Source organism: Nilaparvata lugens, chromosome 8, assembly GCF_014356525.2.
Source record: "Nilaparvata lugens isolate BPH chromosome 8, ASM1435652v1, whole genome shotgun sequence".
NCBI lineage: Eukaryota > Metazoa > Arthropoda > Insecta > Hemiptera > Delphacidae > Nilaparvata > Nilaparvata lugens.
The window spans coordinates 20,334,929-20,353,770 of record NC_052511.1 but is presented as its reverse complement, the minus strand read 5'-3'; the positions used below and the strand labels follow the sequence as shown (position 1 = coordinate 20,353,770).

The 18,842-nt window shown below is 33.3% G+C and overlaps 1 protein-coding gene across 1 annotated transcript in view; it reads right to left on the bottom strand.

Annotated features, from left to right (window-relative positions):
- Positions 1-8,569: 8,569 nt before the first annotated feature.
- LOC111044535 overlaps positions 8,570-18,842 on the bottom strand; it is a 50,703-nt gene continuing 40,430 nt past the window's right edge. Inside the window, exons 21-28 of the mRNA XM_039435087.1 lie at positions 17,862-17,881; positions 16,994-17,113; positions 16,089-16,239; positions 14,435-14,555; positions 13,997-14,075; positions 11,713-11,966; positions 10,474-10,860; positions 8,570-9,219 (exon numbers count right to left, since the gene is read on the bottom strand). Of these exons, the coding sequence (XP_039291021.1) occupies positions 9,202-9,219; positions 10,474-10,860; positions 11,713-11,966; positions 13,997-14,075; positions 14,435-14,555; positions 16,089-16,239; positions 16,994-17,113; positions 17,862-17,881 (1,150 nt within the window). The 3' untranslated portion in view covers positions 8,570-9,201. The remainder of the gene's footprint in view (positions 9,220-10,473; positions 10,861-11,712; positions 11,967-13,996; positions 14,076-14,434; positions 14,556-16,088; positions 16,240-16,993; positions 17,114-17,861; positions 17,882-18,842) is intronic.

Here is an 18,842-nt window from a genome sequence, read left to right as displayed (position 1 = left end):
TTTTGGCCGATATTGATGGATAAACCTCAAACTTTACAATTTTTGCAATTTTGCTAGTGAATTATTCATCCATAGAGAACGATTACAATAAGGATTTTTGTATTCATTAAGAGTCTTTGATACATTTGGTTCACTTGTGTTTCCAATTAATTAACTACATGATTTTATTATAGAGTGAAGGATTTTTTATCATTTTTCTTTTTTCTCGTGAGGGGGAGGGTAGTAACCGAATTTTACCTGAATTTAGAGGGGGTTGGCCACCCCTGTTTAAAGGAAAAAATAAATCGATCTATTAGATTAGAAAGGTGATTGAACAAATTACTCAAGAGACTTGTGTATTTGAGTTTACAAGCCTGTGAAATCTAAAGAAGATAGTTTTGTGCAGTTACTTGGAATTCCATTACTACTTCTCTGCAAAATCTAGCATAGTGCTAGAGGAACTTGCTCAACTGTGGGAGGAAAAGTGATGTAAGTCATTCAAATCACCAAAAATCCCATTTGAAATTTCTTTGTATACCGTATTTCATTCTTGAATTAAGTTGAATCAACTCATCACAATGAACTTTCAGATAAATTCAAACAGGAATTGATATTGTTGATTTTTTTAAAACCCTTCTAATAGAACTCAATTTCTCAACTTGTTGAGTGAGTGACTTACACAACCTTTCTTATCACCTCCTTTTACATTGAACCTTATCGATTCACTCGTTTCCACATACACGATTTGCTTCACTGTATCTTCCACTCCATAAATTTTAGTTTGAGTAGTTTTGCTCACAAACATAAACAAGTCAGATCAGATTCACACCAATCTAGTATCTAGTAAATCACATTGAAAGAAAGATTTAATACGGTACGATAACTTACTCCTATGATAAGAGACAAGAAATAAAAAGAAGATCATAAAGATGAAGAAAGAAGAAGAGAAAAGTGTAGAAGAAGGAAGAGACACTCTCATTTCCCTTCGAGTCTTTTCCGAACCAGTGAATTGAAAAGAAGGGCAGGGCAGGGAAAAAGTCGATGATTTGAATGAGGGTTTGTAAGAGTTGAGATGGGATTCTGTGTGCTCTATGTGTGTGATACGTTCCATTGATTTGCGGGTTGATGCATTTCAGATTAAACTCCTTTTGGGCGCACCATTCAATGTGAGATGAGATGAGACGATGCGCCCTGTCTAAAAGATACGAATACGGATGAACAGAGTGAGCAATCGCCGTTTTATTTCTACTGTATATACATGGGTGAGCTAATAAATAACGGGGTTGCTTTTTTTGTTTCATTAATTTCTTTGAAATCTACTATTCATTGCAATGTTTTAAAAATATACCGTATTTAAATATAACCTCATTTTGGAAAATTCACTGAATGTCGAATTTTGAAATGCGGTAAATGTTAGGATCCTTAGAGCAAAAATTGTTATTCAATGATCAAGATACAATAATGTACTAACACTATTGATATATTGAGAAACAGATTCACCTCCTGATGGATCTATATGATTGAGCATCGTCAGATCGTTACTAGGATTGGATTTTATTTCCATGAATTAAGCCTATTCATAAATTAAATAAATACTAGTAGTCTAGCAATAGAATAACGTTAATAACAGAATGGAGAGAGACTATATCTCTATGTAAGCACTCATTATATCTTGTAAAATAATTAATTAGAAAATTAATATTAATCACTTTTACAACAGTACTCACGGTTTACTTGCTTGACGGTCGCGTTTCGTGGCACTGAGCCACATCCTCGGCGTACAAGGAGTAGCTATTAGTAGATATTAATATCAACAGTACAAGTAGGATGAACACAGAAGAAGAAACTTTATTATTATAGTCCAGTCAACGAAGGGTTATAAATGTAAAAGTTTGGAAGACAATTTTTGAAATCATTTTACATGGTGCATCTTGCGTCTTGTTTGGGCTCATGGTGGTGGGGGGGAGCGTTGTAGCCTGGAAACACCCCCCTTCGCTACGCCACTGATCTATTCCATATTTTTGCAATCTGCTTCGATGGTGCTACAAGAAATACATTCGAGATGAACTCGATGATCAAACAAGCAACACAGTTTGTTTAGAGATAGATCTCGAAATATTTTCAATCAGAAAGAAATCCTTCTCTATCTCGTAAGTTATTTGCTGAAGATATGCAAAATCTTACCTACCATTGCTGCTATTTTTTTACAAGCTGCTTCGTCCCCAATCTTATTTCCACAAGTTTACACACATGACATAGTATAAGCTCCAATTATTTATTTTTGATTAGAGTTTGAGTGATTCTGGATTTTCAATATTATTGGCTCTCTCAATGATAAACCCTACCGGGGACTACTGAGATTCCTTCAAGTGTATATTGGATAGAGTTTCTTTTCTATTTTTCTTTTCTTTTTTAATACCTAATACCCCGTAATCTGGCACTGATTGGAAATACAATATTTTATTCAAATTGTAAGCTTTCTTCAATTTGTTGGTCGTCTATTTCTTTATTAGGCCTAATCATAAATTATGAAAAGGGGCTTACTAAAACATTTTTTAATTGGATTATTGAGTCACAACTCTTTGTAATTTTTAGTTTCTTAAAACTAAGAGACATCACTCCCCAGTGTTGTCAAGTTTTTGGCCTTTATTTGAAGAAGTCTGAATTATCGTACTGTTGAGCTATGAGCTGAATCTATCCAATTACCATCACCACTCATAATAATGTTAATCCAGTCTACTCATGAAATAAATTAATTTTGTTTCTTCTCACATATATTCACTTACCATTGATGTGCTTTCCATTTTCAGATTTTCTGAGTGAGGAGTTTCATGTTTATTAACCGTAGTTTCATGCGTTCATTTCATTTTATGCTTTTCATTGCACATACACTGTGAAAATAGATAGAAATATACATTCTGGTTGAAGAATTCTCATTTTGGAAGATCAGCTTTAAAAATGTATATTCCAATCTGAAGGTAATGATCTATTATCATAATATTGTATAGGGAGGTATGGATGTTTTGAAATAACAGCTACACACTCATTTTTGAACGAAAATCAAAATTTATTTTTTTTAGTGTGTACCTTGGATGTTGCCATTATAGAAATTGAAGAGGAAAAAATTAAAACATTGATTATGTACGAAAAATACCTTCTGTTAAATGCTGTCCGTTTTTGTCCATACACTCCTGTAGACGTTGTGAGAAGTTGTCCATACTGCTCTGAAGCATTGCACGTGGTACCGCTCGAATTTCTTGTGTTATTGTTTCACTCAGGGATTTAAGAGTTCGTGGTTTGTTTATGTATACAGTATATACGTGCTTCTAGGTATCCCCATAAAACGAATTATTGGCCCTTACTTTTTTCGAGAAAACGGTCGAATCGTCACTGTCAATACGGATTGTTACTTGATGTTTTCCAATTTGTATATCATCAAGCTATCAAAATGAAAAAGTTTTCTCAGGAAAACATTTTTTCCGATCATTACTTTTGGGATATGAGCGCCTAAAGTTTAAATTTTTGGGACAGAACATTTCAAATTCGGTAAGAGATAACAAAATGAATGAAATTTAGAGGATAAACTCTTCATGGTATTGTTGATTGAATAAAACAAAAATTTTCTAAAAATATCATTTTTTGAGAAAGTTATTCAATTTACCAAAAATAACTAAACTTAAAGTTTATTTTAGTAAATTGAATAACATACTCAAAAATTGATATTATCAGAAAATTTTTGTTTTATTCAATCAACAATACCATGGAAAATTTATCCTCTAAATTTCATTGTGTTATCTCTTACCGAATTTGGAATGTTCTGTCCCAAAAATTTAAATTTTAGGCGTTCCTATCTCAAAAAGTAATGATCAAAAACAAATGTTTTCCTGAGAAAACGTTTTCATTTTGATAGCTTGATGATATACAAATCGAAAAACATTGAAAAATATCACCAGTAGAAAGTTTATTTTTAGCCTTTGCACGATGCTGCGTAAATTCAGGCCCGTAGAGAGGTAAGGCAGGTAAGGCTTGATCCGGGGGGCCCGGCGGCCAGGTGTCAATGGAAAAATATATCTTTGTATGTAACTGTGTAAGAAATAGAAAAACTACAAATAAGTTTGATTTATATAATGAGCTATTGATGAAATGACTAACGCTGAAATACAAACACATCCTAACTAAAATAATAGACTAATTTTCACTGAAACTTTCCCTATCTGATTCAATACTGTCCAAGTGGCCAGTATGGCCAGCTGGTTCGAATGAAACTCCAGAAGACCGGTTCAAGGTTCATGTTTTCTATGTTTTAATGGACACCATCATTAGAAGTGTGACTTCTCGGTTTACAACTGTTAAGAAAATCAATAAAATGTTCAGTTTTCAGTGGATGTATCCGAAGCTCTAACACATGAGCTATGTAACCAGCCACGAAAAGCAACCCACAAAAAGCAAAAGGATGTTTTGTAAACCATTGCTTTAGAATTATTCATAATCAATCAGCTGACAAGTGTATTATTCATTGCATGTATTAGACTATTATCATTACACAGATGTCTGGAGAAGCCTAGCAATGGTTTACAAAACATCCCACGGTGTGGGTTGCTTTTCGTGGATTAACGTGGGTCTACTTTACGGCGGGTCTAAAACATGGACTGCACTGTACAAAAATTACGTTGTTGGAGAAGAGCTCATTTCAGAGATGGGACATCTCAAATGCATCCAGCCAGCAAACTTTGGTGCCAACCTGAAACCTTTAGAATTATTTAATGTCCTCGTTCAAAAGAATATTTCCAGCCTTTTTCCCAGTGATTGATTTAAGGATTTTCTGCACTTGCCAGTAACTGTTGCCGAGGCTGAGAGTTCATTCAGGTTTCTGGCACGTGTGAAAAATGTTCAACGATCCATCATGGCTGAAGATCGCCTTTCAAGCCTAGCGCCTAGGGGTGCTGGCCTTAGAAAGTGAACTAGCGTGAAAGTTGGACTTCAGCAAAGTCATTGATAATTTTGCTAGTCGTTACGTTGAAAGTTAATTTGTAATTTCTGTAAATATATTCATTTATTGAATTATTCAGAATCACACAACTTACAGAAAAATACCACAGGCTCACGCCCAAAACGGTTCCAATTGCAATTTATACAACAGTCCAAATGCAGGCCTATCTAGGTTATGTGTCACTTCAACATTCTTCAGTTGCACACTCAATTTACAATTCAAAACACACAAAAACAGAGAAAACTTCTATAATGTATATATTTGTATTCTGCTATATTTGTATTCTGTGACAAAATCATTTTTCAATTAGAAAACTATTTCTAAATTGGATTAAATCAATTACAAATATTCAGAAAATTCCAAACTTTGAAAAAACTATAACATTTTGAGACCGAAAGGACAAACACACCATTTTAGAACTTATCACATATATGGTATCTGTTTCCAAAAATAAATTGGTATTCTGTCTCACTAGTATTTTTCTGTGTTTTTAATCCTTCAACAAAGGTTTTTTGTCATATTTTCACTGCATGAAACATAAATATGTGTGTATTATAATATAACTTACGGTACTTGAATTATTTATAAAATTAGTGTTATGAAATTGAGTAGTGTAATGAAATTATCCTAATGAAGAGAGAATATTCGTGTATCATAAGCAACGTTGTAAAGCATTGCGTCCGTTTTAGTGATCAAGTACTGTATCTTGTATAAATATGTAGGGGCCCGCTACGGGTCTAGTCGGGGGGCCCGCCACGGCTCTCTACGGCCCTGCGTGAATTTTCTCTGCCAAATTGAGAAGACGACGTATCAACGTCAATAATGTATGGTTTCAACAAGATGGGGTGACATGCTATACATCGAGAGCAGCTATGGAATTTCTTTCTAAGGCAGACCTGGGGGCTTCATTTCGTTACGTAGAGATGTGGAGTGGCCTCCTTGGTCACCGGATCTGTCACCTTGTGCTATTTTTTTTATGGGGCTACTAGCTAAAAGCACGTGTGTACATAAACAAACCACGAATTCTTGAAGCCATGAGTGAAACAATAAATAACACAAGAAATTCGAGCGGTACCACGTGCAATGGTTCAGAATAATATTGACAACTTCTCACAAAGTCTACAGGAGTGTATGGACAAAAACGAACGTCATTTAACACATGTTATTTTTCGTACATAATCAATGTTTTAATTTTTTCCTCTTTAATTTTTAAAATGGCTACATCCAATGTACACACTAAAAAAATTGAGTTTCGTTTAAAGATTATAGTGTTTAACTGTTATTTCAAATCATCCATACTTCCCTGCCCAATCCTGTATTAGAATACTTTTGAGAAACTTATCATGGCCAGTGTCATTATTGTCAGTTTAAGTTTACCAGAATTAACACTAGAACTAAAAAATTATACAATACCATGATTTTTATAACTTATTGAATTGATCAACTGGAAAGTTTTATAACTGCTCGAGTGATAACTGCTGTTAGTTCTCAACGTTTAAAACATTAATCATGGAATATTATGAGAAATCTTACGGGGGATCTTTTGAATAGAGAGAGAGAAGTGGATACAGTAATTTGAAGCCCGGTACCAGAAAATTACAACTAATTCGAATAGAGAAGAAACTTTAGAAATCAACTCACTGAAAATGTTATATTCTCGTTTGTGAATGAATACGTTAACTAAATAATATAACCACGTTATCTATTGAAGATAGAACCATTGAAGGAATTGACTGTCAATACTGTGCCATCATTTGACAGCGGTTAGATTGAATATAGCACATGCATTTGACAGGTTGAATTGAATAACTACAGTAGGCTACCTACTAATAAACCACCACTTATTTATCAGTCTTCATATTTCAATTTAATGTGACTTTCTAGTCATGACTTACCGTTGAACATTTTCGCAATTTTTTGAGTGAGGACGCTTCTCATTATCGTTAACAATTACTTGAGTTCATTTTATTCATGCTTTCCATGCACTGTGGAAAAAATGTCAGTTATGATTAGAAAAATTTCCAAGAGAAAACGAGAATAATCATTTATTTCTTCATTTTTTATCTTCTTGTATTTCAAATTGTATAATGTATTGAAAATATTGTATTGTGCGAAGGAGGCAAAATGGGTTTATACTGTTGTCTCCATTAATTAAATTATTATTATTTTCTAACATTTCCATCAACAATCAATCCTGTCCTAATAAAATAAATTTTAAGAAAATTGAAAATATACAGTGAATATCAATCGGTGTATATGTAGGCATTTGAGACTCATGAGCTTAAGTTCTGTATTATGTATCTTCCATACGCTAAATAAATAAAAATTATAGTCTTATTTGTAAACGAGTCTTAAGAACAAACTCACCCAAGTTCTCGGTTGTCAGCAGTCAATAGCAGACTATCAGAGATCTGGTAAACGTGACAAACAAACCCAACTCAGAAGTTAAGTTCGTTCTTAATAAATTTATAAATACGTTTTAAAGTATCAAAGTACCGTAGGCCTACTATTGTCAAAGTGCATGGATGTCTGGACGTTGCAATTGAAATAATTCATCTTTTGAACGACGCAAGTCAAGTATATCATTTATCATTTAAGTATATCATTTAAGTTTGTTTTACTAACAGAGCTCCGAAATTGTTATTCTGAACATTCCTACATTTTGAAATACTCTATTATAGTAGAGTCTGAAGGGTTCAAAAAGAAATGCAGTATTAAGGTTGTGCACCACTTTTTTGAGAATTTCTACAGGTGATATTTTCCAAATTTTCTATTTGTATATTATCAAGTTATCTGAAGCGTGGTGCACAACTTTTAAGCAGATAATAATATTATTACTAAATAGCTTTAATAACCAGGACATTCAACTCAATCAATCAACAAAATATATAAATTATTTACATGATACATGTAGATAAAAATCTAAAGTTCACCTTTTTCATAAATTTTCAACAACAGTGGAATAAATTATCAGAAGAGAAATGCTTTGAATCTTAAAACACTATTTAATGTTGTAAACATATACCGCAACCGAATTTTAATAATGAATGTACCATCACAGATAAGGTGAAGGAGAGGCTTTTCAGTAAATTAATACAGTAAATGATAAGATACTGTATAGGCTATAATTGGTTTTTGCTATTTAAATAAATAGCAGAAAACTTTGTTGAGTGCAAAATGATTTCTTCTCAATTACATTTAGATCTGCATATTTAAAAACTGTGAAGAAGGTAACTAGAATTAAATATTTCTATCAAATTAAGTTATAGAATACCAAGAATAATGATTATTAAAGAGGGATTAACATAGAACTATGAAAAATTATTTTTTCAAATACCCACTGAATAAAACAAAAAAGACATTCTACAACTCAAATAATACACAATTTTGAAAAATAATCCTTCTACAACTCAAATAATAGGCTAGATCATTTAGAAATTAATCGTTCTACAAATCAAATACTACTTTTGGTACGATAAAAAATTTTTACAAAAAGAAAGTTTGAACTTTTATACAAATAATACTGCATTTCAACAGTTAATTATTTGGTAGTAATTTTTACCATGCAGTTGGACAGGAATACATCTGCTTGAGATGGTGGGCTGACACATTTGTGGGCTCAAGCCTACCAGCTGGTTCGACAAAGGAAGGACAGGAGAGGGTTCAAGGTCAACGGAGTGTTGCCCTTTTGGTCGCCTTTTACGACAAGGAGGGAAACTGTGGGTCAATTCTACTACCCCTACCCACAGGGGGATAGATCTAAATTCAATAAAGAGCTTGATTTTTCAATTCAGTCCATTTTTGACAGAAACCCATCCCCTTTGATTTCCCCGAATTGTGTTTATTGTAATACAGTCCAATTTCGAAGGAAAGAGCATATTCCCTTTCATTTCAAGCCAGAAGATTTCAGTCACAGACCTAGCGAATCCTGTTTTCGAGAGTAATGTAGTGTATTCAAAAACAAACGAAAATAGTGAACTAACTTTGATATAAATCACACAAATTCATACTTCTCAAGATGTATAATGTCTTTTTATAATTATTCAAATTATATTGACTCAACACTTTCAAGCGATATAAAATTAAATTGAATTCTTAGCTCTATTAAGCTTGTTGAAAAATTAAATTATTCGCATAAACTTTTTAAAAATACATAATATATGTAGTCGTTTTTCGTGTATAAATAATTTTGTGGAGACACTCTTCCTCCATAATACTTTTGAAGTAGACAATTAACTGGAATCACTTTCCTGAAAGAAAACAAACATTCCATTATAGGTGGAGAAAAATGAAATAGATGATAGTGCACAATACATTATCCAGAGTAGAAACTGGTTACTCCATCCAAACAAATCCAAAAATCTGATCTAATCAGACTCCAAAAAATCTCAGTTTCCAAAATGCAACTTGGATAACTTACTACAAAGTACAAAAGCTGACGTTCCAAGGCAAAGACAATATTTGTAAATATTTTACTATTATTCAAATGAACGAAATACTAAATTGCATTTGGGTTTTTAAATTGTAAAATATACATTAAATTCAATGAAAGATGTTTTGATTTAATTAATGATATGAGAATAAATTCTTATATGAGAGAAACAGAATGTCAAACCATTGATACTTCAAAATAGACCAAGTTAAAACTGCAAACAAAATTATTTTCTTTGAACAATTTTATTTATTTATATGATATCTTTTATCCAAAAAACCACAGATCGAGAGAGGATAACTCAGGATACCTTGTACTATTCCTCACCCAAGCTCGAGATCAACAAATTTCAAAAAAGAACAATTTATGTTTTTCTTTCCGGTGGGTGTACGTAAATAAATTGAAGTAAAGAAATAGCTTCATCACAGATGGTTTACTCTTGTATCGTGCGAAAAAATAAAGTTAAATTAGAAATGATATGAAATGATGGGTCGATTGAATAAAAACTAGAATCTAGTGACTAGCAACTGCAGTGAGGTCCACGTTATAATGGGAGTATTTGGTGAACAAAAAAATGGATTCATTAATTCTTTCAAACATTGGTGTTGCTATCCGTGTCTATCATTCGACAAAGCAGATAGCGATATCCTTTCCTACCTCCACAAGGTTGCCAGATTGCTTCTTGCCCTTGGACAAATATATTTGAATACCAAAATTATTTGATATCAATTATGAAAAAACATTATTAAATCATTGAAACATATATTTTCTTGATGAATAAAATATAATTGATTATTTTAAACATGAATGATCAGTTACATTACATAAGATAAACAAATATCAACTATCATCTATAGAAAGCAGTGGAAAGGCTGAGAATCTATCTTTTTCTACTGCCATTATAACTTGAACTTCACTAGTCATTGGTTCTAGCAGTAGCTATACAAATAAGATAATAGAGCTGCCTTGAATCCTAGCATTTGCTTGAAAATTACTTAGAGCTAGCAACTTCTAGCTATTATTCAATTAACCTATGGATTAGAGAATAAATATAAATTGAACAATCACTTACAGTGGGATCACAATCGGCACAATGCCAGGAGTATCCGCGCACTTTGGGCGACTTTTTGACGGGCGGATCCAAGCAGTGGAAGTGGAATCCCTTGTGGCACTCATCACATGTGACCAGGTTGGCGATGTTGCCAGGCTCACTGCACGTGCTGCACACTGTGGCAACGTCGCTCTTCTTCTTGGCAGCTGCCGTCGCCGCAGCCACCTGCCGCTGCGTCGTTCGGTAGCCGGCAGCAGGTGGTGACGTCACTGGAGGTGGTGACGTCACTGAGGGTGGTGAGGTTACTGGCGTAAAGGAAGGGTAGGTGGGCGGTCGAATGCTGCCTGTTCCAGGGGTGGTGGCCACGTAAACACTGCCTTCGCCCGTGTGGTGGGGAATCGATTTGAACTGCAACAACACAATAATTACAAACCTATATTTGTTGTTGCACTGCATTAAACAATTAAAATATAGTTTTCGAGAAAAAATATTGTGGCGACACCCTCCACTAACCTATTCAGTAGGTACTCAATAACAAAATTAGAAACCTATATTATAGAACATGGAACAATTAAAAGTGACTGATGAAATAATCCAAATTGTTTTCCTTTGCAAAAACATTGTTATGGTACACTCAATAACTAGCAACTAGGTAGTACTCAATAGGTACTACTTATTCAATAGGTACACTAGGAACACTACCTATTCGATAGGTACCAAGAAGTTATTTGTAAGCTATTGTAGAGAGCAGTGTGAGCTACTATGTTGCGAATTGAAATATTTTAAATATTAGTGTAACTTATGAAAATCCATACAAAGAAAATCTCAGATTTTATCTATCAAGCCTATACATTTTCAGTTATTGAACTGAACAATAAACATTTTCAAATATTCAGATTTAATTAAAACTATGAGAATAGATAAAAACAAGGCGCCCCTAAACGATAGTGGTTGATCTAGAGCTGCGTCCACACTGAGAAAATGTTTGACAAGCATATGCGTAGAAACCGTTCAGGTATAGTGAACGGTATATACCTATTGAACATATATTTAATGATGTGTCCGGACAAATAGTTCATTATTAAATGGTGAGGTGAACTGCCGTTACATTGATTGTCCAAGCTTCTTGAAAATTGAGTGAAAGTAGTCCCTTGAGTCACTTGACAGACATGTTTGTGAAACAATTTTCAGTGTTGTTTCTTTGAAACGCGGCTCAAGAGTTTCAATAAGTTGAAAATGTTTTCAAGAAAGTTGACTAACGCAAATCTTCAAAGACTGCCGCTGTTCTGTGCTGAGTTCGGAGGGCGGACTTGCAACCGCCTCATCCACCGACTTGCGCTTGCGCTTGCGTTTGTGCGGCCGACTGCTGCCGGCCTCCATGCCGCCTTCTCCCGCCTCCCCGCTGGGCGAGTAGCGGTGGTGCTTCTCGCGGCGGCGCTTCTTCCGCCCCATCACTCCACTCACTGCCGCCCCCGCCATTTCCGCAACGCCGCCAGCGTTGTCCAGTTTCGAGACTGCAAAGTCAACCACAGCAGGTTAGAATTCATTGCTGTATTATTATCACGGACAATAATAGTACTCGATTATTATCAGACAAAGTATAATAGAACAGGTTAGAAAGCACTGCTGTATTTTTATATTTTATTTATTCAATAGAATTATTTGTATACAACACTATAATCATAATATAATTATGACCATGGAGGCTGTACTTTAAAGAAACTATTATTATGAGAATAATAGTACAACATTACTATCAGACAAAGGAGAATAGAAGAGGTTGGAATGCATTGCTGTATTATTAAGTAAGATTATAGTGCAACATTATTATCAGGCAAAGGAGAATAGAACATGTTATAATGCATTGCTTTATTATTATGGAAGATAATAGTACAATATTATTATCAAATAAGAAAAGAATACAATGAAATATAATCAAATAGATTATAAATTATAATAAATCATGTTTCAAATTCTTCAATTTTAACTTGAATTTGAGACATGTGAGATCGAAACTCGTTCAAGTAATTCCAATGTACTAAATCCCTATCGTGAGGTCCACGTTATAATGACAGTATTTGATCAACTTTAGTTTTGCTATCCTTGTCTATCATTCAACAAAACCGGTGGTACTATTCTTTTCTAGGTCCACAACGATGCCAGTTATGTTTTTGACAGTGTTGAAATATAATTAATTAATAAAGAGAATCGGCATCGCTATTCTTCTATCTTTATTCACTGCCATTATAATGTGGACCTCACTATAAAAAAATTGTAGTGGATGAGAATGATTGTGTTGATGGGAGGTCGCGGTGCATGTATGACTTCGACCAAGGACAGTGGAATGCGTCCGGTGGAAGCTTTTGACAGTTCAGTAACCGGTCGCCATCTTGGAACAGAATGGAGTGGTGCATGCTCACTTGCACCACTCGAAAAGTATGTTCCACAAACCGGTAACCAGGATCAACGCGCTTCTATTGGTCGAGGGTTAAAGCGTTGGTTGTCTGCTTTTCTGTTGTTTGTTCTGTTAGGTTAGTTGTCTTCACATTCTGAATATACAGGCTAGAGGCTACAGGCAGAGAATGGATGAAACATATGAAGTATTTTATTCCATTGATGGAATTACATACAGAATAGTTGAAAAACAAATTATTATTTATTTTATAAAAACTAATCAATACTCTAGCTTTGTTGTGAAAACATAACATACGTCTAAAATGGTATTCACCTGATGTAGCCAACATTACATTTTTGATAAGGTCTGTTGCAACCTACATAAAAAATAATATCGGCCTGTATAATAAATTGAATTTTTTTTTCATATTATATAAATTAATAATTACTATTGATTCAATAATAATAAATAATAACGGAAATGATTATGTTGATAACACCTTTATTATTTTGTTAACACAGCTCTGTAAACGATTAATTTCAAAAGTGCGCGCTAAAAACTGTGAACCAGAATTCGATATTCGTTCAGTGTGAGCAAGAAGTGGTGCACCAGTCATGTGCTTTCTGTTTACTGCTCACTTGCTCGAAGCCGTACATGCACCGCAACCTCTCATCAACAAAATCAATGAGTTCACTGTATGATCTTACTAAAACTTCAATTCTAGATTTTACTAGATCAATCGAATTCTTGCCTAATAGGTTCTCAAAAAATCTTCCAAGCAATTAGCAGACAGCAACCATACTGGATTGAGCGATCATATAAAACATAGATTTTGGTTGAAGTAGAAAAAGTTATGATATTTAAATAATGAATATCCATTGAAAATTCATTCTAAGCCAATATTCATAAAATCTAATTTTTAATAAACATTATTTCCTTTTGTTGATATTTATGAAATTAAGAAATAGCCTAATACAGTCAGTGATGTTACTCATAAATTGGCGAATTTGAGACAGTGATAATTCACTGTGATCCACAGTGAATCCACAGTGATCACTCAATGACAGTGATCCACTCCCGAAGCGTTCAGTAATAAGGGATGCTCCAAAGATAAAATAAAAATGATTATGTAGCAAGTTTTTCATTTACCTGGGGATGATTGAGTAGAACACAAATTGATAATTTCCAGTTCATCAGACGACTTTTCACCGTCACCTCGACCTTCACCCTGCAAATAATATGAAACAATTAATTTATCATAAATCATTATAGGTATGTTCACCAATCATGACAGAATTGATATTTTACAAATCGTGAAAGTGGAAATTACAAGCAAATTATATCAATTTTAATAGAATAATCAAATAATTCATTTAACCTGAAATCATTGACAGTAATCCGTAGTTCAAATTGTTAATATTGAATTTGAATGACATAAGTACTTTTTATTGTATTTTATAAGTATGGTGCACCAGGTTTTGTTTCCACTTTTCACATCTCAGATTCAATGTGATCTTTTTCAATTCAGAATGAACCCAATTATCTCAATAGACTATGAATGATAGTTTCCATTTAATGTGAAATTACCTTTAGTAAACCATCTCCATTGGAACTATTGTCTTTGACATGTCTGAGTCGCCTGGGAGCTTCAGTGTCCACACACTCCACTTCCGAACCTGACGACTCCTTGTCACACTCTGAACATTGCCTGCAATCACATCATAAATCAAAATTAGTCATAAAATCAAATAAATTCAATTAAAGAAGCCTTGCAAAATGAATATTACTGTATCTTTATGAATTGCAACTTCACTCCAAAACATAAAACATGCATAAAGAAGCAATTTAATCACTAATTTACTTATTTTAATTTCTTTCCTTGCTTCAGACATACTTAGAAAATGGTTACGTTGTTTCTGAAACTCTGACTATAGTTTCTGAAATCTATTACAAATGAATAAAACTACAGTTACATTGCTTCTGAAACTCTGACCATTGTTTCTGAAACCTATTACAAATGAATAAAACTACAGTTACGTTGCTTCTGAAACTCTGACCATAGTTTCTGAAACTTATCCTACTAATAATTAATAGGACCTATTACTAAGATGGAGTTGATATCAAATGGTCGCCCAACCAACAGGAATAACAAGCGAACTTCTTTACTTGTGAGTCAGGCTCAACATATTTCAGTGAAACATCGTTAAGGGTATCATTCATTTATGCGAGAATCAACTGATAGATATGAGAAATTTCAATTTGTGAGGCTCCCGTTAATTTGTGGATACAGTATCTTGAGGCTGTAGACCAGTTGTAGCAAGCAAAAATAACTGACTTTCATTGAGCTGAATGGAAATTTCATGTCATTGAAAAGGATTCCAAATCATTGGAAACGTATTTTAAGGAACAAATATTTTATTCTCTACTCTATTCAATTCAATTTAATTTATTTCTTTTTACACGCACATACTAGTATATGACAAGTATATATTAACAAGTCCAATTCAGAGATTAACAAAAAGAATACATGCAAACAACAACAACAACAATACATATTAAAACAAAATAAAAAGAAAGTGATGCAAAAAAAAGGATGGAAGATTGAAGGATTTCTCAAACTATGGATATCCATAGCCATAATTCATATCCATAATTTATATATGAAAAGTCATTGGATATCTAACATTCTATAATTCGTATTTTGTCTTAATCAGATTCCATATAGAGCCTTTTCTATATCCTCAACCTCTATAGATAGTAGTAAACGTTTGGTGCCGTTAACTAGGAATTATGGAGGTTCTAATTTTATGCCAAAATTTCATAACTTGAAAGAGAAGAAATGATCAATATTGAAAAACTCTTACCAAAGTAGTTATAGAGATAGTTGTCCATTCGTTAACTATAATCGGAGTTAATCACTACCTCCGTAAACAAAGCCATAGTGCATTCTGGTGACGTCAGCACAGGTAGGGCTCCTACACCAATATAAATTTGTTGATTTAAGCTGATCTAATTCAGCTAGTGTTTTTATTTGTGTAGGAGCCCTACCTGTGCTGACGTTACCATCAACCACCTGTCATGCACTATGGCTTTGTTTACGGAGGTAGTGAGTTAATGCAGCATGAATAAATAAACTTTTATTTATTATTCAAGAGAATACTTTCTGATTAATGAATGCCTTATTTATTGAGTCATAGTACTGTAAGTACCACAATTAATAATACAGTAGTATGCTACTCACCATCCCATAATTTTGTTTTTCTTAGGCATTCTGGTGAGAGGCGGATGGAGACAACCAAGATGGTAATACAGGTGACAAGTGTCGCATTTGGCCAGTAAGTGTTGATCGTTATTCCTTCTGCAAATTCCGCATTCATTGTTCAATGGCACGTCTGCAAGGAGAAACGGACTCGAATGAAAATATAGCATTTACAAGAGAAAACAATGTTTGCAATTGATAAGTTTGAATTGGTTATGAATTGGATAAGTTGGTAAATAATTCAGTAATAAATGAATAAGTTTGAAATGATAAGTAGAAATAAACGCTAAATGACGTTTGTAGAAATCACACTGAAAATAAAATAGTCAATAATTAAGAATAGATCAATACCAAATACGATTATCATCAAATCAATATATAAAAAAGTGAGTGAGTTGGTGTGTGTATTGTATTATAGCTCAAAATTTGTAATGTTTATTCAATATTTTCCAAGTTTTTGACTTGATACTATATACAGTGGATTGCTTGAATTAATTTCCTATATTAACATTCTAAATTCAAAATCTATTTATTTTTGGGATGTTATTATTTTGGGATCAAATTATATGTGTTTAAAACTGCTGAAGAATCATAACCTCTTTTGGACTAATATGCAATCAAAATTTGGAAATTAAATAGTAAGGGCTTTTAGCCTGTTTTTCCGTTTCCAATCATTTTATGATTATGTGGTTTTGTCATTGTTGTTAAATAAATAAATAATATCAACAGAATCAATACATCCAACAGAAAACATTCTGGTACTGTGGACTTATACTTTAATTGTAATAAGCATACCATGCTTTTCAACATCATGGCTATTCAATTTACTAAAGCTAAAGAAATTTCAGGTATTAATTGAATGAAAAAAAATGTTTCGAAACACTAACCTGATCTTCCATGTTTCTGAATGCCTCTTCCCATATTCAAACTGCCTGAGCCTGAAGTACGTAGTGGAAATCCTACACCAGCTTTTAAAGCTGCAGGAGTAGGGACACCATGAGGAGTTGCTAGAAAAATAAAGATAGTATGATGTTATAAATAGTATAATTTCTCACGAAATGGGAGGTTGACGTTTTATGAAAAAATAATAAGATCATCAATGCTAAAAAATTCCATACGAAACCGTATCACACTTGCATTACGGTTACGCCCCGCACACACACATCGATTTTTGTTCGTACGATATTTGCCGTCCTTATGAATTCTATTAGATTAAACGGAACTTGACAAACATCATCTGTTAATGTGATAGAATTTATCAGGACGGCAAAATACCGTACGAACAAAAATCGATGTGTGTGTGCGGGGCTATAGATCAGTTTAATCCAAAAAAAGAGGAATCTGGTTAAACAACTTTTTACCACAACATTTACTAATTGAAACAAATAGAAACAACTATATGCATCAACAATTGATAAATTATCCAACCATCTTTCTTACAATAAATTCTTCAGAAATCAATGAATAAATGAATTCAAACTGGAAAGGAATCTGGTTAAACAACTTTTTACCACAACATTTACTAATTGAAACAAATAGAAACAACTATATGCATCAACAATTGATAAATTATCCAAATCTATTACAATGAATAAAACTACAGTTACGTTGTTTCTGAAACTCTGACTATAGTTTCTGAAATCTATTACAAATGAATAAAACTACAGTTACGTTGTTTCTGAAACTCTGACTATAGTTTCTGAAATCTATTACAAATGAATAAAACTACAGTTACGTTGTTTCTGAAACTCTGACCATAGTTTCTGAGACCTATCCTACTAATACAATTAATAAGACCTATTACTAAGATGGAGTTGATCTCAAATGGTCGCCCAAACAATAGGAATAACAAGCGACCTTTTTTTAATTGTGAGTCAGGCACAACATATTTCAGTGAAACCTCGATAAGGGAGTCATTCATATATGCGAGAATCAACTGATAGATTTGCAAAATTTCAGTTTGTGAGGCTTCCGTTACTTTGTAGATACAGTATCTTGAGGCTGTAGAAGTAAGCAAAAATAACTGACTTTAATCGAGCTGAATGGAAATTTCACGTCATTGAAAAGGATTCCAAATCATTGGAAAACTATTTTAAGAAACAAATATACTCTACTCTATTCAATTCATTTAATTCATTTAGTTGTAACTCACATACAAATCCAATACAGAGATTAACAAAAAGAATACATGCAAACAACAACAACAATACACATTAAAACAAAAGAAAAAGAAAGTGGTGCAAAAAAAGGATGGAAGATTGAAGGGTTTTTCAAACTATGGATATCCATAGCCATAATTCATATCCATAACTTATATATGAAAAGTCATTGGATATCTAACATTCTATAATTCGTATTTTTTCTTAATCAGATTCCGTAATAGCCTTTGATATATCCTCAACCTCTATAAATAGTAGTAAACGTTTGGTCCCGTTAACTAGGAATTATGGAGGTTCTAATATTATGCCAAAATTTCATAACTTGAAAGAGAAGAAATGATCAATATTGGAAAACTCTTACCAGAGTAATTACAGAGATAGTTGTCCATTTGTTAACTATAATCGGACTATAACTATAACTATACCTCCGTAAACAAAGTCATTGTGCATTCTGGTGACGTCAGCACAGGTAGGGCTCCTACACCAATAGAAATTTGTTGATTCAAGCTGATCTAATTCAGCTAGTGTTTTTATTGGTGTAGGAGCCCTACCTGTGCTGACGTTACAATCAACCACC